This window comes from Rhipicephalus microplus, chromosome 2 (genome assembly GCF_043290135.1).
Source record: "Rhipicephalus microplus isolate Deutch F79 chromosome 2, USDA_Rmic, whole genome shotgun sequence".
Taxonomy (NCBI): domain Eukaryota; kingdom Metazoa; phylum Arthropoda; class Arachnida; order Ixodida; family Ixodidae; genus Rhipicephalus; species Rhipicephalus microplus.
The window spans coordinates 20,981,792-21,006,377 of record NC_134701.1 but is presented as its reverse complement, the minus strand read 5'-3'; the positions used below and the strand labels follow the sequence as shown (position 1 = coordinate 21,006,377).

At 45.4% G+C, this 24,586-nt stretch overlaps 1 protein-coding gene across 6 annotated transcripts in view; it reads left to right on the top strand.

Moving 5' to 3' along the window:
* The window catches only part of LOC119169183 (pseudouridine-5'-phosphate glycosidase), a 2,087,124-nt gene that overhangs the window by 518,636 nt on the left and 1,543,902 nt on the right, over positions 1–24,586 (top strand). For all 6 annotated transcript variants that reach the window (XM_037420298.2, XM_075886270.1, XM_075886274.1 and 3 more), the window contains one exon: positions 2,777–2,836. In XM_037420298.2, the coding sequence (XP_037276195.2) occupies positions 2,777–2,836 (60 nt within the window). The remainder of the gene's footprint in view (positions 1–2,776; positions 2,837–24,586) is intronic.

Below are 24,586 nucleotides of genomic sequence, written 5' to 3'. Positions count from 1 at the left end.
TCGGAAGCCTTCCAGCAATACTGGGAAAACATGAAGAGGAACTTTAACCACCTTCACAACACGCGGATACCTCCGTTGCAACTTAACGATCCAGCAATACTGGGAAAACATGAAGAGGAACTTTAACCTCCTTCACAACACGCGGATACCTCCGTTGCAACTTAACGATCTACTGCTCGTCAGAAAAGGCCTTCCCGGCACAAAGGAGGTGTACGTGGGACCTTATCGCGTGGTGCAGATCGCAGTGCAGGAGGGCGTTCTCAAAAGGGTTGGTTACACCAACGATGATTGTGTGCTGGAGTTTGCGCCCATTGGAAACGTCTTCATGTATCACCCCAGGAGGGATAAGTTTTCAAAGAGGGGGAGTGTACGTGGACGTTAGGCAGCGTTGGAGGGAGACGAAGAGGAAGAAGGTGCTAGAGATAAAGAAGATGGCTGACACTCCAGCCTAGTGCAACATTGTATCAATACATTAGTATTTACCCAGGAACGACGAGAACATGCATATGCCTTTTCAACGCGCGAGCGTAAAATTAGCACAAAATTATTCGTAGTAGCTTAGCAGATAGCACACTTCTCAGAAGAATGACAAAAATTAACATAACGAATGCAGGTCTGCTAAATTACTATTTACAGGCTTTTACGCCGCTATAACCTGGAACAAAAAAAAACATTTATATACCATCACAGATATCGCTTATATGAAATGTTACCGACCGAAATACTCGCACCGCTGTCAGCCACTTTGGATGCTTCCTCGTACAAGAACTAGCTATGGAAAACAAAAAAGTACTTATCCGCTACCGTTACAACTAAACAGGCTATATTCACCAGGTTGTTAACATAGTACATGTCAGCCCTTCACAACTTCGCTAATTTCTTATTAACGCTCCCGACAATTAATATTTATCTCCAATGTTTCCAGCAAAAATTCGCAAAAACTATAAAGAAAAATACAAGAGATCAAAATGCAGTCACTGCTTCGCATAAATGTTATGTTTTGTGTCTCTGTGGTTGACTAATTGCGACATTTCATTTACATTTTCAGGTATGTTTATAGCACTGTGTGTGTGTGTTTTTTTTTCGTCAGCGCAGCTGTCTGCAGTGAGTTTGAAAGCTTTATAATTCGTAATTTTGTTTATGCTATGTGCATGTTGTGTACTTTGTCATGGTGTTTTGTTGCAGCCACTGCCACTGCGTTATGTAAATAGGCAGGTGAGCACTTACTCAAGTGGATAGTCGCTTTTATTTTCTTCCCTCTATCAACTGTGTATTAGTAGATATAAACCACTATCATAATTATTAAGATTTTTATTGTTGATGCCGTTGTGGGTATGAAGCAAGTGTGCTTGTTGTAGTTACCCCATCAGTGTTTAGAAAAGGCTCTGAAAGACCACTCTTCAAGCTTTCGCTGTGACTGCGCTGCGCCTTCCGCGCAGGCCTGGCATTTTTTTAACGCAGGAGCATTCAGTAAAACCTGCCGTTGGCAGCATTGGCCGACGAATCCGAAGAATAAATGTCAGGGTGCCAGCGAAAATCGAACTCAAGCATTCTGCGTGTCAATCAAGCATTTTGCTTCTTATCCACGCCAGGTCTGGGAAAAACTTTTAAAATAGACCCTGATGTTCGTGAAACGTCCATTGTGGTTGCAGTGTTGGATATTCAATTTTATAAAAACTGCATATGTACTTCTATAATACAGCCGTCTCAACAGGTTAACCTGAACTGTTTACGTGCCGAAGTTGTGTGCCGAAGTTGATTCAAATAGCAGAGTACACTGCTGCCATCCTCGCGAGCACCAGAGCCTCATATCAGCTAAACGCTTCTGGTGTTGCTGATACTCATGTTCCTCTTAGCATCGTTGTCCAAGTGCAAACAACTGGTAATATAAACATTTCCAACTCTTCAACATATACCAGTGCATGCGAAGTTCATACATGTATTCAGCGTCAGTTCATGACATCGCTCAATAAAAAATTACAACACTATCTCTTTCCTTCCCATGCTTCGCCTTATGTCGATTCCCAAGGTACGGGGGATCCGACAAATATTTCTGCTTAGTAAACTTCATCAGAAACAAACATTGGCTATAATTTTTGTTTTTTTTTAAGTATAAGAGAAGGCCTGGTGAGGCATAAGCTAATGGTCAAAAGCAATTCAATTGCTTAGTTTAAGTAGAGTTTATCGGGGAGAATTTTGGAGGTATTCCTTCGGTGAAAAGCACCCTTGTGAGAAACTACGAAGGTCGTTGTAAATTTTTCTTGTTCGTAAACCATGGCCGCGTAACTATTGCCGTAACTATTGCAGCGTAATGGGAATTGCCCACATTTAGACAGCCATGGCGTAAGCTAGTAAGACATATATGCTCTTATGTCGCCTTGCTTACTCCTTCTAGTGTCTTCACCCTGTTCCACATGGCAAGCTGCCCTTCGCATTGTCACTTGGCTGTGACGTGAAGAAGGCCGCCATGGTAAAGGCGCAACTTCATGGCATGATTTTGTGTCGAAAAACGAAATAGCGCTCACTGCCTTGCGTGTAACGTTCGCCATTCGCAATACAGCATAGTCGTCGATAGTACTATGATAGCTGACACACATCTACAATCACTTGCATTGTTTTTGTTTTAAATCGCGTCTAATGCGCAGTGTCAACAGATCCTGAAGGAGCCTTAAAGGTACCCATACATTCTGAGGTGCGCATGCTCGGCTAGTGATTTGCATTAACGATGAAGCGAAAACAAGGTGGCCTATGTTGGACTTCTTTTAATATTTTGCAGGTAGTGATAGGAGGATGTGTAGCCGACATCGTCGTCAACTGCACCGAGGAGGTGTTGCAGGTAGGAGGTGCTTTACCTGCTATTACCCCGTGTTAGGAGACTCGACTTCGTCATCACCGCTTGCGTTGATAATACATGCTCGAATGCTGCGTCGTCAATGCGCAAAAACTGCAGCTGCGGCGATATTTAACGTCTTCCGAGCAGAAGTCGACCTGATCTCGTCTTCATGGTTACTGCTAGCTTGTCCACGCTGAAAAAAACCTTTGGGGCAACGCAGCTAAGTTTGATTGCTTTTGATTGAGTTCAGTTTGACCGACTCTGATGATGCCGTGGAAAAAAAACGCACTCACAGCATGCATCTCGTAGAAAAAATAGATATTAGTGACCAGCACTAGATAAATGCGTTCTGTTTGCGGCAATGGCGTCGGCGTACCGGCAACAGCTTTATTCAGAAAAAGAAAAAAAGGAACACTTGCCTTGTGAAGTTTTATCGTATGTGGAAGCAATGAAATTAAACTTAGTGGTAAAAAAGATTCGTCGCCCTCTATTCCTGGACTCCGTGAGAGAAAGCTTCAACCCGCGCCCACTTCGCCATGCTCCGCTCAACTCCGTGAGCGGGGCTGGACCTTTTCCACACTTAGGCTGCGTGATCGGCGTGATGCGAAATAGCCAGGCCAAACGATTGGTCAATGCTGCTTCCACCGAGTCGCCACATAACACGAAATTGTTGTGTGTTCATTTTGGTCATCATGACCGTGACATGATTTGCACATGCCTGTCTGCTCATGCCTGTCGTCTGCACATGCCTGTGCAGACGAGTCTCCTCTGATTTCGTAAGTCTCCGGGGGGTATACGGGGAAGTGTTTATCTTTGCAAGTCATATAGTTGCAGTATGTCTGTGTTTAATGCCGGGATCAATAGACAGAGCCCAGAGAAGGTACGCCCGTGCCAAGGTGTGTGCTAATTTGTTTGTGGCTACCCCTTTTAGACCCAGCATCCAGATGAGCTGGTCTCTCGTGACTGGTGTTCATGGCTGCCGTTAGATGACGGGAGCTGTAGGTGAAATACGTCCTTTCATGCAGTTCTTCGCGGGACCTTAGAGTATATTTCCGTAGTCTAGTGCGCCGCTGTAAATGCGATCACCATCGCCCCTGCGCATGCAAAGATTTTTTTCTTCTCCAGTGACCACTGCGACAACAAAGAAGCTATAGCAACTCTCCACATATAACTGCTGATCCTGACTGCCCGCAGTATATGCGCATCGATTATGCAATAGTGACGTGCTGAAAAATCTAGGTCACCGACCTCTGTCGGAGGAAAGAACTTTGCGCGCTCGCCAGGAGGCAAAGTCGCCGAAGAAGGCCCTGCAAGCGCTGCCACGGCTTCTGCGATAGACCAGCTTTAATGATCGATTGCAGCCGAAACGCCCTTCCTATGTGTCTGCGTGTTTTTTTTTTCATCGTGTGCCTACATGCATTTTTTATTTCTTTTTCACTCTTTCTGTACACTCTCTTTCTTGCTCCTACTTTCCCACCCCTGTTCGGGGTAGCAAACTGGATGCTAATGTTAACCTGCCACTTTTCTCTTCATCTCTCTCTCTCTGTGCTTCCTTCTGTGAGATCCACAGAGCGACTACAGAAGGCCCCATAGTTTTCCCTAAATTATCGGGATAACTGTGTTTAGTAATAATAACAGTGGACGCCGACAAATGGGAGAAAACCTCCGCATGGTATGAAGTATTACCAAATAGCACAAACCAGAATCCTGCTCTACAAGACCTCCACGTTTTTTCTTTGTTTTTTTACCAGACTGACTTGTTTTCGTAGTTCATTTTTGAAGCTTCATATACACTTTACTACTGCACCTATGAAGGCTGATCAAACGTGTGCGATAAGACAATGACGTCGTCTAAGTAAATGAGGCATGAAACTTGAGACCGGGCAGCCCTGTATTCATCATCCTCTGAAACGTCGCAAGAGCAGAGCACAGACCGAAGGGCAGGACCTTAAATTCGTACAAAACATCGGGCGTTATGAATGCTGTTTTTCTCGGTCGCGTTCATCAATTTCGATCTTCTAGTAGCCGCTGCGTATATCCCTCGAGAAAAAGTATCGGGTGCCTTGGAGGCCGTCTAGTGAGTCCTCGATGTGCGGAAGAAGGTAAGCATCTTTTTTTGTCACTTTGTTCAGTTCGCGGTAATCGACGCAAAATCGAGGAGTGCCGTCCTTCTTTTTCACTGGACGGGGGACGACCATGGGCTGTTCGAGGGTTGGATTAGGCCGTCTTCAAGGATCTGCTTCACTTCAGAACGTATTGCCTATTGTTCCTTTTCTGATACTTGGTAGGCATGCTGACGTGTGGGTCGTTCAGCATGAGCTGTGACAGTGCCGTTTTTTATGGTCAGTATTCGCTATTTTGGATGCGGACATGAAACAGTCGCTAAACATGCGGAGAATACAGTAGATTTGCTCTTTCTGTATACATGACAGCTTCCGATTGACATCGACCCTATCGGCACCCGCGCTGTCACTTTCAACGGCTGCAGAAATCGGGGTAATCGTCGTGCACGCTTCATCGTCAATCTGTTCGCAATGGGCGATAGTTATTCGCTTGGCCAAATGCAATGTTGGTATGCTCCACTAAAGTTCGGGACCAATCACGAATATTCCAACATCACGGATTATACCGTAGAAGGAAAATTTGCTAAGGCAGGAGCACCGAAAGGTTGGCTTCATCGAAAGCACTATACTGTCATGATCTATGTCACCCTGTACAGTAACGAACATGCTGGTTCGTGGCGGGAGCGTGACGGTGTCGTCGACAATACAAAGCGTACTGCTTTGCGTATCAGTATCTCTAAGCTTCGGAGCCTAGTCCTCAGCGAACGTCACGAGGCAGTCTCGAAGATCCATAATAGTGCCGTGCTCGCGATGTAAATCCATGCCAAGGAGGGACACACACACACACTGTATCTGTGCTTAACACAAACTAACTCGCCCAAGCAGCTGTTCCAGATAAGCTGTGTAGAGCCAAATCCACATAATACAACTATCTGAAACAGCAGTTCTTGATAAGATATCTAGTGTTACGTGTTATCTGGAGAAATTTTACACGAACTCCTTTTGCTCTAACAGCTAAGGTTCAAATCCCTGACTTTGTAGAAATGTGGGTGAGTCACTGCTCCGGTATTTTTTGAATATATATATATATATATATATATATATATATATATATATATATATATATATATATATATATATATATATATATATATATATATATATATATATATATATATATGATGAGGATGAGCACGTGGGATCGTAGAATAAAAAGAATGATGTCAAGGCATCGGATGAATCGTTTCTGTATGTTCTGAATACAACATATTGGTGACGAGATTGCAACCCATCCAAGAGCAATGGTCTTGCTGATTTCTGCTGCATCGTCACAACAAGCGTTCCGGGATTACAACATATTTGCACAGCACAAGACTACGAGCAGTTATGGCGTAACTACAGAAAAAGAGAGAAGGACAGAAAGAGCGCTAACTTCAACTGAAATTTTATTAGTGAAAACGCTGGAATATATATATACTCGTGACAGCACATCACCGCGCAATCGCACAACCTATTGCACCACAGCAAGACAATCATCATCTCTTTATATGGTTACAACACTACACCTCAGCACAAATGCACGATCTATTGTGTCAAAGCCAGAAGCTTGATTTCTCTTTTAGTCAGAGCAAGCGAAGGCATGCTGATACATCGATCACCCAGAATTTGCATTTGATTGGCCTTCATAAACTCTCGTGTTAGCTGGTGACGTTGTTTGGCTACAACAGTGCACTTTTCGAATTCTGGTCTGCAACCATTATCTCTACAATGGATACCCAAATTACCTTGCACAGCTGATTATACATTGTAATCATGCTCCTATAAATGTTCATTCAGGCACCGGCCCGTTTGCCCAACGTATATCTTGCCACATAACAACAGGAGCAAATAAACGACGGCTATCACATATGCTACGAATAGTCTTTTATGTTTGATTGTGCAGGAGATCTTTCTTGCAGACTCTGCATTCACCCGTTTGCAGAGCACTGAAAGCTTTTCTGCGGCAGAGAAAACCACCTGGGAATGGCCAGCCCGTCCAGCGAAGAGCGTGCGCCGAGACGCGATGCTCGGCGCTACCGTGACCATTAGCCAGGCCACATTCATCGCTGTCTTCCGTCTCTCACTTTCAATGCTTTAACTTTCCCTCACTTTCAGCACAGCACTGTCTTTGCCATGCTGAAATGCTGCTCGCCACAGCTGCGGTGCGGCAGCTCAGTCACCGGCGTTCCTCGCCTTGGCCAGGGCACCGCCAGGTAGCCTCGGGTGCACAGCTCATGAGCTCGCGGCCCACGTCCGAGTCTGGCGCGTCACTCGGTACGGCTCGGCACCGCTCGGCGATCCTCGATTCAGCCAGCAGCTCCCCTGGCACCTGGATCCTCGGCCACCCTGGACCTTGCACGGCTCCGTGGTCCTCCATGCACACTCCCGCGTCTCGCCCGGCAGAACGTCTCGCTCGTCCCTCGCCGATGTGCGACGCTCTGGTGACACCGGCGCTTGATGGCATGGGTGCGACTACTGAGCAGTCAACCCGCATCGGAGACGCGATGCTCCATGCGGGGAATGGCCAGCCCGTCCAGCGAAGAGCGTGTGCCGAGACGCGATGCTCGGCGCAACCGTGACTATTAGCCAGGCCACGTTCATCGCTGTGTCGAACGGCTGACCGTGGAGACGCCTTGCCGAGATCCGCGATGCCCTCGGCAAGGAAGAGAACAGCAGGCCAGGCCGCGCCCCGAGATGCAGTACTCGTGCCGGCAATGCCGCCCCAGCTGGTGGTTGGACGACAGTAGCGTGGATTGCCGCGTTCCCTGGCCGGAACCTGGATCGCCTGCGTCCGACGCTTCGGCCCGCTGTCTCCCGTCTGCCGCTGCTCCAGCTCGTCCCCAGCCACACAGCCTACTGCCACGTAATGGTCGCACGTGGCCCAATTGTGGCACGCCACCTCTATGGGCCACCACTGGTCATCAGCTGATCGGCGCACAGTTGCCTCATAATCGCACGTGCCTTCTTCTTCTCTTCTTCATTTCTTGTTGTCGCCTTCGTGCCACCTGCCCTCCGCTAGTCTTCTTCCGTTTTGGTTTGCCGTTCCTCGGCGTCTTTAAGTCCTTTCCTTACAATATCCCCCTGCTCAAGAAAGTTGTTTAGGGGGAAAACAACTTTTTACAAGCGCATGGGGTGGAGTAAACAAAGCAAAAAAATAGCCAAAACAATAACATTATTTACAGAAGTCCATTGCATAGTCCGTAGAGTATTCTGCAGACATCCGTTCTACCACGGTCAAGGCTTCTCCCGTTAAACACAACCTCAGTGACAGGGCCCACTTGTCGGTTGGCCAGCCTTGGCTCGTGGCAACCCTCTCTAATCTCTGGATGTACGCATCCAGTTTGTCCCTCTTCTCATTGTAGGGCGGAATCATTTCGTGTGGGCTGCGGAAACTCTGACCACCACCCATACTATCGTCCGCAGAACTCATGCTCGGACGCTGCGCTTCTGCGACACGACGTCGCTCCTCGAGCAGGAGCCTTTCTTCCTCCATGCGAGCTATTTCACGCTCATGCTCCACCTGTGCTGCTAGCCGTGCCTCCTCTCGATCTTTCGCTCTCTGGTCCCTCATTTCTTTTTCCTCAGCGCTCACCCATGCCAGCAAAGCCTCACCACTCAGCCCCATCTCCTTCCCTAGCTCAACTAGCTTTCTCTTGTCGTCCATCCTTGTCCGCCACACACAAACAACGTGAGGCTCTCAGGTGTAAGGCGAGAGCTTAGTCATGTCGTGGACGCCAGAAATTTGTGACGGTTAACGACGTTCGTCACTATGTTTGTCGATAGCGGACGAGAAAGGCTTAACATCAACAATTGATGCGAACAAAAGAAGCTTTATATCGCACACTAGAGAAGGAAGCGACACTTTCTTGTTGATGAGCTGCGCGAAACAATGGCTCTGCGCCTCCCCCAAGCAGCTGCAGCAGCCCGATGAAGGCCAGCGTCGGGTGCGGTAGGTGCGGCGGAAACATCTACTTGTACAGGCACACCTTGTTCTTCTCGGTTTTGTGCACTTTCTGGTCAAGGAATGGGAACGTCGCAGTTTGGGTCCCCGTCATCCCGACATGATGCGGTCGTCGACGTGCGCGAGGGCAAAGGTGGCACGGCTGGAACGGCTGACCGCACACGGATGTGCTACCGTGTGCAGCGCTGTTGAATTGGACGTCGCGACCAACCCAGCAGCCTGGGTCGCAACTCCCGAGGTCCAGGATCAGGCCACGGCTCACGAGAACCACACCCGGTAGGTATCGCCCACGAACCTGCTCGCGGCCACTGCACCCAGGCAGGAGCCATTGAGCAGGCCCCGTCCTTGGACCTTGTACAGGCCGACGGAGTCGACCTCGAACCGACACACCGGAGCTCGACCTGGCCGACACGTACGGGTCCCATGTCCGGCTCAGGAACGCTGCCAAGAACTCGTCCTCTCGAGCGGCGCACCGCTTCCTCTGCCTTCCTGGCCTCCACCCTCGAGCTCTTTTTCGCACGTTTCTCGGTACGGCTCGGCACCGCTGGCGATCCTCGATTCAGCCAGCAACTCCCCTGGCCCCTCGATCCTCGGCCACCCTGGACCTCGCCCGGCTCCGTGGTCCTCCGTGCACACGCCCGCATCTCACCCGGCAGAACGTCTCGCTCGTCCCTTGTCGATGTGCGACACTCTGGTGACACTGGCGCTTGATGGCATGGGTGCGACTACTGAGCAGTCAACCCGCATCGGAGACGCGATGCTCCATGCGGAGAATGGCCAGCCCGTCCAGCGAAGAGCGTGCGCCCAGACGCGATGCTCGGCGCTACCGTGACTATTAGCCAGGCCACGTTCATCGCTGTGTCGAACGGCTGACCGTGGAGACGCCTCGCCGAGATCCGCGATGCCCTCGGCAAGGAAGAGAACAGCAGGCCAGGCCGCGCTTCGAGATGCAGTACTCGTGCCGGCAATGCCGCCCCAGCTGGTGGTTGGACGACAGTAGCGTGGACGGCCGCGTTCCCTGGCCGGAACCTGGATCGCCTGCGTCCAGCGCTTCGGCCCGCTGTCTCTCGTCTGCCGCTGCTCCAGCTCATCCCCAGCCACACAGTCTACTGCCACGTAATGGTCACACGTGGCCCAATCGTGGCACGCCACCTCTATGGGCCACCACTGGTCATCAGCTGATTGGCGCACAGTTGCCTCGTAATCGCACGTGCCTTCTTCTTCTCTTCTTCATTTCTTGTTGTCGCCTTCGTGCCACCTGCCCTCCGCTCGTCTTCTTCAGTTTTGGTTTGCCGTTCCTCAGCGTCTTTAAGTCCTTTGCTTACACCGGCACATGATCGGGACAACCAGCGCTGATCAGACGGGAAGCCTGCTCAATGAAGCTGCTAATTAACGAATGGCCGCAAGACTTTCGGGGGAATTTTTTTAAACAATGACTTGCAATCCCTCTTTTTACGAGCTTTGAATGAGCCGATAAGTATACGGTAGAAGAGGTTCGCTTTCTTTAGGCTCATATTTCCAACAAAGGGGATTACTTGAGATGTTTAATCTCAAATCTAAAAACCTTAACGATGCATCCTGCGGAAGCTCATGCGTCAGAATAAGAGGTGCCGTGCACTCAATCAAAAGACGTAAGATGTCTGAAATGGCAGCTTCGAAGCCCCGATCATCGCAGTATAAAAGCACACGAAAATCATCAACAAAACGAAACACCTTTAAGACAGCCGTTCTGTCGAGGCGGCTAGCCAAGAGTCGGTCATGGTGAGCGAGAAAAATGTCACTTAAAACAGGTGCTATGCATAAATCGATGCACACTCTTTTTTGAATAAAAGTGCCTTCGTTCTATGATCCAAATTTTCTTAAGTAAAAGCCAACGAGTTCAAGGAAGGCACTGACCGTTATGCCCGCAGCATTCTGGAACGCAACAGAACCGAAGTTGTCAATGCAGTCCTCAACGCACCGTAGTAGCGTGTCGTGTGGTAGCGTGTCATGTGGATTACAACCACTACCGTCTTTCCTGTCTTCGCCTGGTCATCCGGCTGTCCCATGGGACCAGCGTGAGTAGGCCTTTCAGACGTACATGGTGGCTTCTGGAGCGTCAGATCTTCCAGCCAACCACCGGGAAGCGATCCTGCTCACCTGTCTTGCCATGGAAGCGCAGCGGAGCTTCTTCACATTGAAGCCAGCAGATTTACAGCTTGGCTCTGCTGCCGCCGTCTTCCCAGCTCTTCAGATACAGGCGACACCAGCTCGAAAAACGATGCGTATGACTATGCAATTGCCTTGCTTTCGGGCCATTTCAAGCGTTCAGTCAACGTCATCGTGGCTCGACAAAAGTTCAGTCGCCAAGCTCAGCATGCAGGTGAGACAGTGGAAGATTACGTCACTGCTTTGCGAATTCTCATCGCTGACCGTAATTTTGGAAGTCTCGCTGAGTAGATGTTACATGAACAGCTTATTTACAAGACCACAAATCACCAGTTACGTGAGCGTTTACTTTTTGAAGGCTCCTCACTGACGCTCTCGCGAGCTATTACACTCGCTCACCAGTACGAACAAGCCGTGAGTCAAGCTAAATAATTTTGCGACGACTGTTCAGTTCGCCGCGATGAAAAGGAACAAAAGTCTTATCGGCCTTCAGAACAATCACATAAATGTACATGCTGTGCTAAGTGCAAATCCGAACCAAAGGGGTATCCTGTATAAGGCACCGCAAACTTTCGAGCTTGTTATCGTTGTGGGGTGGCTGATCGATTACCTTGCAAATAATCCTGCATGTAAGGCTTGCCGGCGCAGATGTCACCTCTGCGATAAGATTTGGCACTTAGACGTTATGTGCAGGTCACCTTGATGCTCCGCTAAAGCTCGACAAGTTGATGACGATGACGACACTAGCTCTCAGTGTAGCGGCAAAACAGTTTGTGTTGCCAAGGAAAACAAGCATGGCATTTACAAATCCGTCGCAGTGGAAGGTCGCACTATCTTGCTTCTAGTTAATACGGAATCTTCTGTCACTGTTTTGGCTGGAGAACTTTATCGTCCGTTTTTTTTTCATTTCATTTATTGCGTCCTTAAAGGCCCGAGGGCATTACATAAGGGGGGGGGGGGGGCGAAAAATACGCTGTGAATGTGTATAATTCAAGTTGAACAAATTATTATAAACAGTACAGTTCTTATATGGTAGTTTGGTCAAAAATGACAACAAAAATGAATCAAATAACACACAAAAGAAACGCTTTGGCTGGGAATTAGAATACAAATAACTAGGCACAAGCAAATTATACATACAGTACATTGGTAGAATATATTTACAGCCACGGGTTAATGGGTGGAATCAAAGTGGGATTCCAATTTTGCGCGGAATGATGTGTGGTCAGGTGTGGCAACAATGGTATCGGGAAGGTGATTCCAAAGTGTTATTGCTTGGGGGGAAAAGGAGTCGTTCATTGCGGATGTACGGCCGTTGATTCGTGCAATGGGGTTTGAATGGTTAATGCGGGAAGAAGTTCTGTTTGGGGGCTGTAAAAGTTCGTGTCTTGATTGGGGTCGGAAAAAGAAACTATGGAGGAGGCATAGGCGCGAGATGAGGCGGCGCGACGCGAGTGATGGTAGTTCAATTGATTGTTTTAGGGCGGTGACGCTGATTTCTCTGGAGTACTGTGAGGTTATAAAGCGGGCAGCGCGGTTTTGAACTGCTTCTAGTTCGCTAACGAGGTAAGCCTGGGATGGATTCCAAATGGACGATACGTATTCGAGCTTTGACCGTACGTATGTTAAGTATGCTAGTTTTTTAACGTCAGGAGATGCTGATTTGAGGTTACGGCGCAGAAAACCAAGCGTACGCAGAGCGTCTGAGCAGATGGACTGTACGTGCGGTGCAAATGAAAGAGATGGGTACATGTGCACTCCGAGATACTTGTATGACGAAGTCGAATCGAGAGGAAGCGAATTGATAAAGTATGTATGATGAACAGTGGTGCGTTTACGGGAAAATGACATCGATTTGCATTTGGTTAGATTTAACGGCATTGATGAGTCTTGGCACCATAGCGCAACTGTGTCGAGGTCTTGCTGTAGTTTAGTACTGTTTTCAAAGTTGTGAATGGGGGAGTATATGACACAGTCATCCGCAAATAGTCGAAGTTTTGTTTGAATGTTTGTTGGCAGGTCGTTTATGAATATTAAAAATAGAAGAGGTGATAAGCCCGCACCCTGAGGGACGCCTGATGATACGCGAGTTTTAGAGGAGTTATGATTATTAGCAGAGGTGAATTGTTTACGGTTGGAGAGGAAGTGTTTAAACCAGGAGACAATATTATGTGCAATGCCAAGGGAATTAATTTTGCTAAGTAATAAGTTGTGTGGTACGCGATCAAAAACTTTGGAAAAGTCTAGGAATATGGCATCAATCTGCAGGTTATCATCCATGCTTTTTAGTAGGTCGTGGGTAAACTCGGCTAATTGGGTCTCGCATGAGAAGTGCTTTCGAAAACCGTGCTGGTGATTATAGAAGAAATTTATTGATTCAAGGTGAGTCACGATGTGAGAAGATATAATGTGTTCTAGTAATTTAGAGGGAATGCTTGTCAGGGAAATAGGGCGGTAGTTTGCTGGATTCGTTCGCTCTCCTGTTTTGAAGACGGCTACTATTCGGCCTATCTTCCAATCGTCTGGAATTTCGCTTGTTTCAAGGGACTGCATGAAGATGAGGCAAAGAATCTGACTAACCACTGTGACGGTGTTAACTAAAAGTTTGGGGGTTATTTGGTCAGGACCTGGCGCTGAAGATATCTTAAGACCGGTGATTAGTTTAACGATTCCTTCGGGGTTAAATGCTATTTCGGGGGATACAGCGCCGGGGGAACGGGTAGGTATTCGTGTTGACTGTGTAATGTTAGGGGTAGAAAATACTGATGAAAAGTAATCATTTAAAGCAGAGGCAACGTGTTTTGCGTCTATTGGTTCCCCGTCTGGGTCTAGAAGATCTATGTTGGTACTTCGATTTTTGTGAGAGAGCATGCGCCAGAATTTAGTGGGATTTGAGCGGAGGATAGATAATAGGTCACATGAAAAATATTTATCTTTGGCTTTTTGTAGTTTCGTAAGATACTTTTTGGCGCACAGGTGATATTTTTCCCATGTTAAAGGGGAATCGCATTGACTGGCGGTCCTATAAAGACGTTTCTTTTTATTTAAAAGACTTTTCAGTTGTTTGTTGAACCAATGATTTGTGGAATCTGATTTTACGCGAATGGTTGGAATATACTGTTTTTCTAAGTTAAGTATCGTGTTTTTGAATATCTGCCAGTTGGCGTTTACTGAGCGGGTTTGATATGATCCGCGAAAACTGTCAAGAAAAGAACCAAGTTTGCCGTTGATAGCGTCATAATTTCCTCGTTTGTAATCAGTTATGAATTTTTCAATCGGCGACCTTCTGATCAGAGGTAGAGATATGCAGTTGTGGATAAGGTTATGGTCGCTAAACCCGGGGAGTACTATTGTGCGCTTTATGTCATCCGGGCTTGATGTTAGAAGAAGATCTAAAGTATTATCACCTCTTGTGGGGCATGTTATAGCTTGGTGTAGGTTAAAATCTAGCGTCAGATCAAGGAATTGCTTTGATTCGTTGGACGGGGATGCACTAGGGGCTGAGAGTAAAGGCCAGTTTATTTGAGGGAAATTAAAATCACCGAAAAGAAAAATAGGGGCGTCCGAGAACTTGTCTTTAATCCGGGTGAGTGAGTTTGAAAGGAAGATGGAAAAGCCAGGTTCAGAGTCAGGCGGCCGGTAACAGATGCCAAAAATCACCTTTTGGGCAACGTTTGACACTCGCACCCAGGTTAGTTCTAATGTGTCGTCATGAGTGATAAGAGAAGATGTTAGATTGTTTTAATAGCTATGAGCACGCCTCCACCCCGGCGATTAGTGCGATCATGGCGATATAAAGTGTAGTCCATGTTAGACGGGAAGATTTCGTTGTCGAGTACGCTTTCGTGTAACCATGTTTCTGCTAGCATGACAATGTCGGCTTCTACATCTTGGATAAAACTGTGTAGTCTGTCTAGTTTAGGCTGTATGCTTCGTATATTAGTGAAGGCAACATTTAGATTTAGCGTTGATGATCGGCTTGGTCGAGGGTTAGAGGTACAATAGACAGAGGGGCGTCATTCGGTGGCTTTGCTACTCATACCAAATGACTCACCAGCTATAGCACGCACAGTCTGTTTTTTGCTGATTTCTACAATTTTGTCGGAAGTCTGGTCATACATGTAGCACTTTTTGTCCACGTGAAGTCTGTCGAGACTTAGTTTAAATGCGCATTTTTGGGGGCGGATGAACTGCAACAGCTTTGACCGCGCAATGCGGGTGGCAGCTGCGAAGTCCTCCCTAATGGCGAAGTCTGTGCCTTTAAGCATGCGACCGCAGTTCAGAATGCGCTCCTTCGTTTTGTAGTGGGCTAGTTTTACAATGATGGGTCGAGTTTTGTTTTCTGAAAAGGTCCCGATTCGGTGTGCGCGTTCCATCGCACCCGGTTCCAGAGTAAGTTTAAGCTTGTCGGCACAAAACGTGGATATCTTTTGCTCCGACTCTTCCCATGTTTCCTTTATGTTGTCTTTTATGCCAAGAAAGAGAAGGTTGTTCCGTCGTAGGCGGTTGCTGGCGTCAATAGTTGCGGCTTTGAGCACAGAAATTTCGTGGCTTATCTGGGATGAATCGTTATCGCTAGGGTTGCTGGTTTGGGGCTTTAGTTTTTCTTGGATTTCGAGTCGGTTGCTAATTGAGGAAATTTGTTTTTCCTGGGTTGCTTGGGCAGTTTTAAGGCCGTCTATCTCTAATCGAATCGTTTCTAGATTGTCCTCGACGCGTTTGATAGAATCCAAGATTGCGGCTATATCACTGCTTTTTGTTGGGCCGGGATTCAGTTCCACGTCGCCAGAAAGCAGCAGTATTAATTGAGAACATAAACCAAAAGCAATCGCGTCCACGCACAAGTCCAATATACTGCGCAATTTAAAGTCGTTGGGGCACGACACAGCAATAAGGAAGCGACTACTGCTTCTACACGATTTACAATTGTTTAGATAACTAACCTGCAAAGTCAGAAGTGGGTTGAGCATGGTGTGGCTTGCGGTGTCGTGCCCCAAACTGACGGCATCGGCAGAGTGGTTTTGTAGCGGTGACGCCGGCCATGTGACCGGTGATGTCATCGATGGGCTTGGTTGCCAGCTGTAGGGGGGCCACTGGGCTGGTTTTGGCGGAGCAGCAGGATCCGGAGCGTCAAGGGGCGGGCCAGTTTCCCAGGCTAAGTTCCTGGGCGCAGGGGGGTAGGTTGATCCGAGCTTGTCTTGAAGGGATGGGCACACACCGGTGGCGATGAAGCACACCAGCATCTGCAAAGTCAGAAGCGGGTTGAGCATGGTGTGGCTTGCGGTGTCGTGCCCCAAACTGACGGCATCGGCAGAGTGGTTTTGTAGCGGTGACGCCGGCCATGTGACCGGTGATGTCATCGATGGGCTTGGTTGCCAGCTGTAGGGGGGCCACTGGGCTGGTTTTGGCGGAGCAGCAGGATCCGGAGCGTCAAGGGGCGGGCCAGTTTCCCAGGCTAAGTTCCTGGGCGCAGGGGGGTAGGTTGATCCGAGCTTGTCTTGAAGGGATGGGCACACACCGGTGGCGATGAAGCACACCAGCATCTGCAAAGTCAGAAGCGGGTTGAGCATGGTGTGGCTTGCGGTGTCGTGCCCCAAACTCGAGCACTTGCCCTTTGAAGTCGACTTCAGTGCAACTGTTCGGCTACACCAACTCAAAGATAACAGTTCGAGGATGTTTTGTCGCTGCAGCTGCATTTCAAGACATTGAAGACTGAACTGCTTGCATTCTTGTGTATGTTGCATCTGAAGGCACCACTGTATTGGTCTAAGACGCCATTGCGGCACTACAGTTGAACATTGAAGGTATATCACTTCATTACCTTGCATTGTCCTCCAGCAATCCTACATTGCCAACTGAATTACATTCCGAGTATGAACATCTCTTTGACCAACAGCTTGGACTTGCCAAAGGATTCAAACACACAAAGTTAAGGTTCGTGAGTCCATTCCACCCGTTGCCAGCGAATTACGACGGCTGCCGTTTACCCTACGTGAGCAGGTGTCGGTTGAGCTGCAGAAACTTGAAGTTCAAGACATAATCGAGTGCGTTGATGCCCCTCAGTGGGTTTCTCCTATAGTGGTTGTTCGGAAAAAGGATGGCTCAATACGAATGAGTGTTGATCTACAAAAGCCTAATGAAGCTATAATTGTTGATAGCCTTCCACTGCCACAGACAGATGAGCTGTTGCATAGCTTAGCTGGCGCCAAGCGATTCCCGAAGCTGAATTTGGCGTCTGCTTACCATGAACTTTAACTATATTCTGAAAGTCGTGACCTGACTACATTTATTGCGCACGACGGGCTTTTTTTTTTTTGCTTCAAGAAAGTATGGTTCGGCTTGGCTTCAGCGCCGTCGGCATTTCAGAAAATGATGCATCTCATACTGAAAGGGTGCAAGGGTTTACTTGTTTACATGGACGACATTATCGTCTATGGCCGTTCTCGAGAAGACCCCCTTTGAAACCATCGCAACGTTTTGCAGCAAAGTTTCTAAAGCCGATTTGCAACTAAATCAGAAGTCCGTTTTCGACGTCACAGAACTCACGTTCTTGGGACATGTTGGGAGTGGCAAAGGACTCTTCTCGCCAGCGTCATCTATCCAAGCGATGAAAGGAGCTCCGGTGCCTTTAACCATACATGAACTTCGTTCCATGCTTGCCCTGGCGGGATTTTACGCCAAGTTTGTTCCTCATTTTTCGGATGTTGTGGAATCTCTACGGGCAGTGCTTCGAGGCAACGAATTATTTGTTTGGACTTCAGCTACCAAAGAGAGTTTTGTCCGTTTGAAATCGCTGCTCACAACTTGCAAGGGAAATATATATATATATATATATATATATATATATATATATATATATATATATATATATATATATATATTGATATGTATAAGGGAAAGAAGTGTATACCTAAGGGCTCGTTTTTCCGTGTTTTAACATAATAATAAAGAGATCTAACAGACAGTAATGCCAAGGAACGTACAGGCGAAGTTATTCGAACCAATGGAATGTAAATAAGAAGAAAGAAAAGTGGATGAAAAATTAACAAGCCGTGAGCAGGAATCGAACCTACGACCTTCGAATAACGCGTTCGATGCGTTACTCGAACGCGTTATTCGAAGGTCGTAGGTTCAATTCCTGCTCACGGCTGGTTAATTTTTCATCCACTTTTCTTTCTTCTTTTTTACATTCCATTGGTTCTAATAACTTCCCCTGTACATTCCTTGGCATTACTGTCTGTTAGATCTCTCTCTCTCTCTCTCTCTCTCTCTCTCTCTCTATATATATATATATATATATATATATATATATATAATGTATATATACGACAGCTTTAGACACAGATAATATCCCTCAAGCCAGATCCAGATAAGATACCTATTTGGAACAGCAGTTCTAGATAAGATATCTAGAATTAAGTGTTATCTGGGGGAGAAATTTCACACGAACTCCTTTTGCTTCAATAGCTAAGGTTGAAATCCCTGACTTTGTAGAAAAGTAGGTGAGTCACTGCTCCGGCATTTCTTATGAATAAATCTAATTATCTTTCTCTAATGTCTTCCAAGTTACATGTATAAACTTCTGTGCCCGGAACCTATACGATGTTTGGATACTCCAGAACGGACCTAATAAATGTCACTTAAGCCAAAAAAAGTTAGCTGGTGCCTGTCGCAGACACCTTTTAAGAAGAGTTTTTTTTTTTAATCCACTAGAAGTGATTTTGCCAAAGTGCGATGTCCTGCTAAAGTCTGCGGTTATATATATTCCGAGGTACTTTTGCTGTTCCTTGCACTTTCGTTACGAAGCAAATTTTAGGTTCGTATGGAAAGATTGGCGGGTGCTTTTTTCGTGTTACTATCCTGCCAACTGTTTTGTTTTTATTGAGACCCTTTCACATGCACCACACACATCGGTTATTTTATTCGTGTTTATTGAGCAGAACGTGACGTTTACTGCTGTGTACTTCATTATTAATCATGCATTTATCTCCGAAAATTTTAATTTTATAATCAATGTGACTTGTTATTGATAAACGTCAAAATAACAGCGAGCCCAAGAATTTATTGAGCCCTCTGGAACGCCTGGAATCGCAGGCACAGGAGCAGGTGAGAAGTTTCCAATTATGACAAATTGTCATAGATTAGATATGAAGCTTTGTAACCATGCAATAATAGGCCCATCGCCATCGCTGGTTATTTGGGGGTGTTATCTGGAGTCCCGCAAGGGTCAGTTCTCGGGCCTATACTATTTAATATTTATATTAACGATTTAGTTCAAGCCATCCGACCTGGCGTGTCTGTTAAGTTATTTGCATACGATTGCACAATTTTTAATACCATAAATTCTAACTCTGACCAGCATGACTTGTGTGAGAACTTAATCTACATAAAAGAATGGTGTAAAAAGTGGGAAATGGTAATTAATTTTGAGAAAACTGCATATTTATGTCTGAGTAACAAAATCCGAAAACTGGACTTTACTTATAATGTAGGTGGATACGCTATCAGGCAAGTAGAAGAATTCAAGTACTTGGGCGTAACGATTACACCGAAGCTTAGCAGGACAGCACATTTTGATGGTATATGTTCTGCTGCCAGGAGAAAATTAGGCTTTCTAAAATATAAATTGGGTCGTTCTTCTAGTTCACTAAACCTTAGAGCCTATAAAGTCATAGTTCGTCCTTCTCTTGAATATGCCAGCATTGTGTGGGACCCCCACACAGCTGGTAATATACAGAAAATAGAAAAAATACAACGATTAGCTGCTCGATTTATATACAACCGGTATAGATGTCGCGATTTGCCGTCAGCCCTGTTGCAGGATGCGAACCTCCAACTTTTGGCCGATCGAAGGAAAACTGCACGGCTTAACTTTTTCCGCCTTTTATACTTTTCCAGATCAGGATTGCATGCACCAGATTACATAACACAGGACACAACCAGGTCTTCACGTCATAAACATAGTCGTAGCATTACACCTATATTTGCACGCACTAACATTTACAAGTATTCATTTTTCCCGAGAACTGTCTCTGATTGGAATGCTCTGCCCCATGATTCCCCTATGCTCAACACGCCGAGATGAAACTATACCCTTTTCTTGTTGCTTAAGTCTGCTTCTTTGCCTGTATTTGTCCCTTGTTTTTCACGAATTTTTAATGTACATGAATTTTGTTCTGCAGTGAATGTATGCTGCAGCGGAAGTGTATGTATGTAGAAGAATTTTGAACTGTATTGCCCTCTCCTGCATGGGCCATACTTGGTCCGCAGTATGTGATAAATAAAAATAAAATAAAAAAATGCCAGTGATAACTTTGGATATCAGTTTGGTATAGCACAAGCAATCAAATACTTTGCTAAAGTCTCATTGGAGTAGGTCTCTTGAATTATGTTTGTTAGTCCCTAGAGCGAGATCGTGTACTACCTCTGAAAGTGGAGTGGCTTTACATAGGCCTCTTTAAAACCATGTGGAACATCTAGAAGAACGTTTTCTTCGAAATACGTATATACAGAACCTTAGAAGAGGTCCCCCCACAAGTTTACTTCTGGGCTTCTTTCTTAAAATGTTCCACCTTAATATATGGATTGTATTCCACGACTGTCGAAATAAACTTGAAACTTGAATGTGGTTAAGTGCTCGAGGATAATGTCTCTCAAACTTTTCCATGATGTGCTGGTAAGCAAAATTGGTCAGTACAGTCATGGTACATTAGTGTCTCCTGATTTATGAATCGCTACCTTTTTTGCGACCTCCCAGTCTTCAGGTAGGTGTGTTGTCGAAAGTGAGTGGTGGAAAATAAGACCTAGATATTCACTATCACATTCTCCGTGTCTTTTTAAAAACTCATTCAGAATGCTATCAAAACCACTCGTTTTTTGACGTATAGCGCAAGTAGCTGACTGAATATTCCGGAGTCGCTTGTCGTCAATGACTCAATGGAAGGAAATGATGAATGTGGCAATTATGAAAGTGTGCCGTTATCTTCAGTGAAAACTGAATGAGAGTGCTTCATTGTTGAATTTGTGAGCGAGTGTCAATTTTTTTCTCTGACGCATAATGTGGTTTTGCCGTGGGGCATCCACAAAATTGTTCTAAAACTGATTAGGGTGGTTATTGATTAGGTCAGGCAAGGTCTGATATTTATGCCTCACTAAATTAGTTTTTGAAATCGTCGGTAAAACGCAGTAGTTGGGTTTTTTAATGTGTGCTTGCGCATTTCGTTTTTACGGTGCGTCTGAAGTGTTTTATTCTTCACATGACATGATTAATATCTCGCATGATCGAAGAGTTGTTCTTTGGAGAGTTTTTGTTACTTTTTTGTCGGTATATAACGACGTGTGCAGTGGAAAATTGTGCACTTGAATTGGAGCCATTCCTCATTGACAGGAACAGAACTATCGTTAGCCATTTCAAAAACAAATTAGAATCATCTGTTTTTTAAAATATTAGATGATACGCCGATACCACCCGAAGAGAACTTCAGGGGTCAGCCGCTCTAAATAAATAAATAAGTAGATAAATAAATAAATAAATAAATAAATAAATAAGAGCGAGTGAGACACACCCCCACCAAACTTCTCTCACCCCTATGTCCCCCTATTAGGAGAGCTCATACCTTTTTTTTTTATTCAGTAACGGCGTAAAAGTGTAAAATGAAACATAAAATTCTTTTTCATTAGAGCAAGATACACTAGATACAACCGATATTGCCTTATCATGGAGCCCCTGTGACGCACTTCCTGGGTTACAGATATTCGGTATAATTTTTAGTTTAATTAGACACTGATTTTAGGCCACAGACCCTCCACACGTTCTTGTTTTCCGTAGCATTGCTAAGAGAGAAAAAGACGTATGAAACTTGCTATTTGTAGATATCATTCACAAATTCTTAAATGAATTCCTTTTGAAATCCCTCTCTCCATCTTTCAAACTCCCTCATCCTTGTTCACAGTTTTGGGTAGCATATCAGTCATTTTAGACCGGTTACCTTCCCTGCCTTTCCTTTCCCTTTTGTTTCCTCTTGAGAAAATGCCGATCACACGTTTGCCAGAGCTCCTTCGGCGGATATCCACAAAGAATTCCTCGCACCTGTTTGTCGTGTATTCAATCTTAAGGAGGAATATAAGGCTTTCGCATGGATGTCCAGCACATTTAAAGGCTGATTATGGCGAGTGGCGCCGCTTTTCGGTGCGCCAGTAACACAATGCTTCCGCTGAGGTGCGCTATTTCCATGGGAAGTGGCGCCACTATATGTGCCAGTTTGGGGCAAAAGAGAGCCTTCGGGCAGCTGGTTAGGATCCATTGCTGACACGCATAAATCCACGTCCTATGTAGAACGTGCTTTCGGGCTTAGAGTGGCCGCAAGATTACCTGTCTGCACCGTTAAGCAAATGCGATGTAAAGTGTAGGGCGCATGCACACTTTCAATTCCCCTTCCGCTCCTGTAATGTGAAGAAGCGTACTTATTCATGCTCCGGGAGAACCTTAGGTTGACCTAGTTCGTGCTTATTACTGTTCGACGTCTTGACTGCACAAAAAAAGACGACGACAGAGGGAGCTCGCGTTATTTTTGGTGTTATTCGCGCTCGCACAAATGGTTGGCAGTTCAGCGCTCCGTCCCATCTGTTTCTTTTCTGTGTCATCGTTTGTTTCATACCGACGAAGCCTCAAGCCTACACCCTTTTGAACGACAGAAAGCTGAGCCCCAGGTAACACAATGACGTTTCTTTGGATTCCCCTAGGATGCGCTGCTTAGGAAATGTGGGTAGTTCTAAGGATGTCCCAAATAATTTCCGCAAACCTCCAAAATGAGACAAAAACGGGATCCTTAGGACTTTCTTTACGTAGGACATCTTAGAGATACATTGGGATTACATTTGGATGCTACACGCCACAGTATTAGTATATACAGCATTTAAATGCTAGTTAATAGAACGATTTGCCTTCTCTATATATAGTCTTACAGTTCCTTGAATGTTTTAATACCACTCCACCTACGTTTCGTCCAAATACTCTTCCTGCGATGCAAATCCCTCCTGTTTTTTCATGTCACCATTGGCCTATAATTACGTGGTGCTGTTGCTTTTCTCTTTCCTTATTATTTGACAAATCTTGAAAACACTGCAAACACTGCTGCAAGGGCAGAACCCAACATCTGCCTTCACAGCACAGGAAACAATCCATCAGAGAAATGACACTGATTGTGGCGTACATAAACAAACAACAAATGAAATAAAACAGTTGTAAAAAACATAAACTTTAATAGAAGCAATGCAAAGAATGTGCAACAATGCAGTATATTATTAATAAAGAACTATTTTTGTTGCGCGGCAAGCCGCTCAGCAGCATCATAGAACAAGGTGATCGAGGCCATCACCGCATTTTCAGGTTGGCAGTCGAGTTTCGAATGTCGTTAGTCAATATGCCTGCATAGATTTATTTATTTATTCACAATACTGCCAGTCTCCAAAGAGACCATAGCAGGTGGGCACTACAGTGTACAGTTACAAAGAGCACTTAACACTTTCGGGATCGTGAATTGGTAAATAATTTGTAAATTGATAATAAAAATACAAATCAGCAACCTTGAAGCATACAATCAGCACTTATGCACACCATACACACCAAATACAAGTGAAAGCTGGTTTGCATGTCACAGAAAAGCAGACATATCAAGGACGCTAAAAGACGTTATTTTAAATTCTTGATAAGAAATTGCACAATGACTGGGCATTAGTGGTGAAAGGGGTTAACAAATTCCATTCGTGGATGGCAACTGGAAAAAAAGAGTATTTAAACGCATCATTGTTACATTTATATTCTAATAGAGTATTTGTATGTTGGTGCCGGGTAGCTCGTGTTTGCGAATATTCAACGTAGTTTGAGACATCTATTTTGAAATAATTATGTATGAGTTGATAAAGAAGTTTCAAACGTGCCTGCTTCGCCCGTGTTTCGAGCGTGGGAAGCCCAGAAACAGCTAGAAGGGTAGTGGGTGAATCAGCCAGTTTAAATTTGTTATGTATGAATCTTATGGCCTTCCTTTGTACCTTTTCTATTTTTTTATGTTAGTCACGGTATGAGGAAACCATACAGTATTTCCATATTCAAGTATTGGCCTAATGAATGTTTTGTAGGCTAGTAGTTTCGTCGAGGTGGGTGCCAGATGGAGCGATCTGCGAATAAAAAATAGTTTTTGCATAGCAGAAGAAGTAACATTATTAATGTGAGCGTCCCACCTTAGATCTGATGTTATTGTTAAGCCTAGATATTTATGTCTCTGTACATTCGTGAGAGCAGCACCATTTATGTTATAGCGAAAGTTAGAGGGTTCCTTTTTCCGTGTTATCGTCATGCATGCAGATTTTTTTGCGTTGATTGTCATCTGCCAATGAGAGCACCATTCTGCAACGGTATTAAGAGACTTGTTGAGAGAGAGGTCATCTTGTTGATTGTTAATTTCTCGATAAATGATACAGTCGTCTGCGAATAACTTTATTTTACTATCTATATCAGTAGTTATATCATTTATATAAACGAGA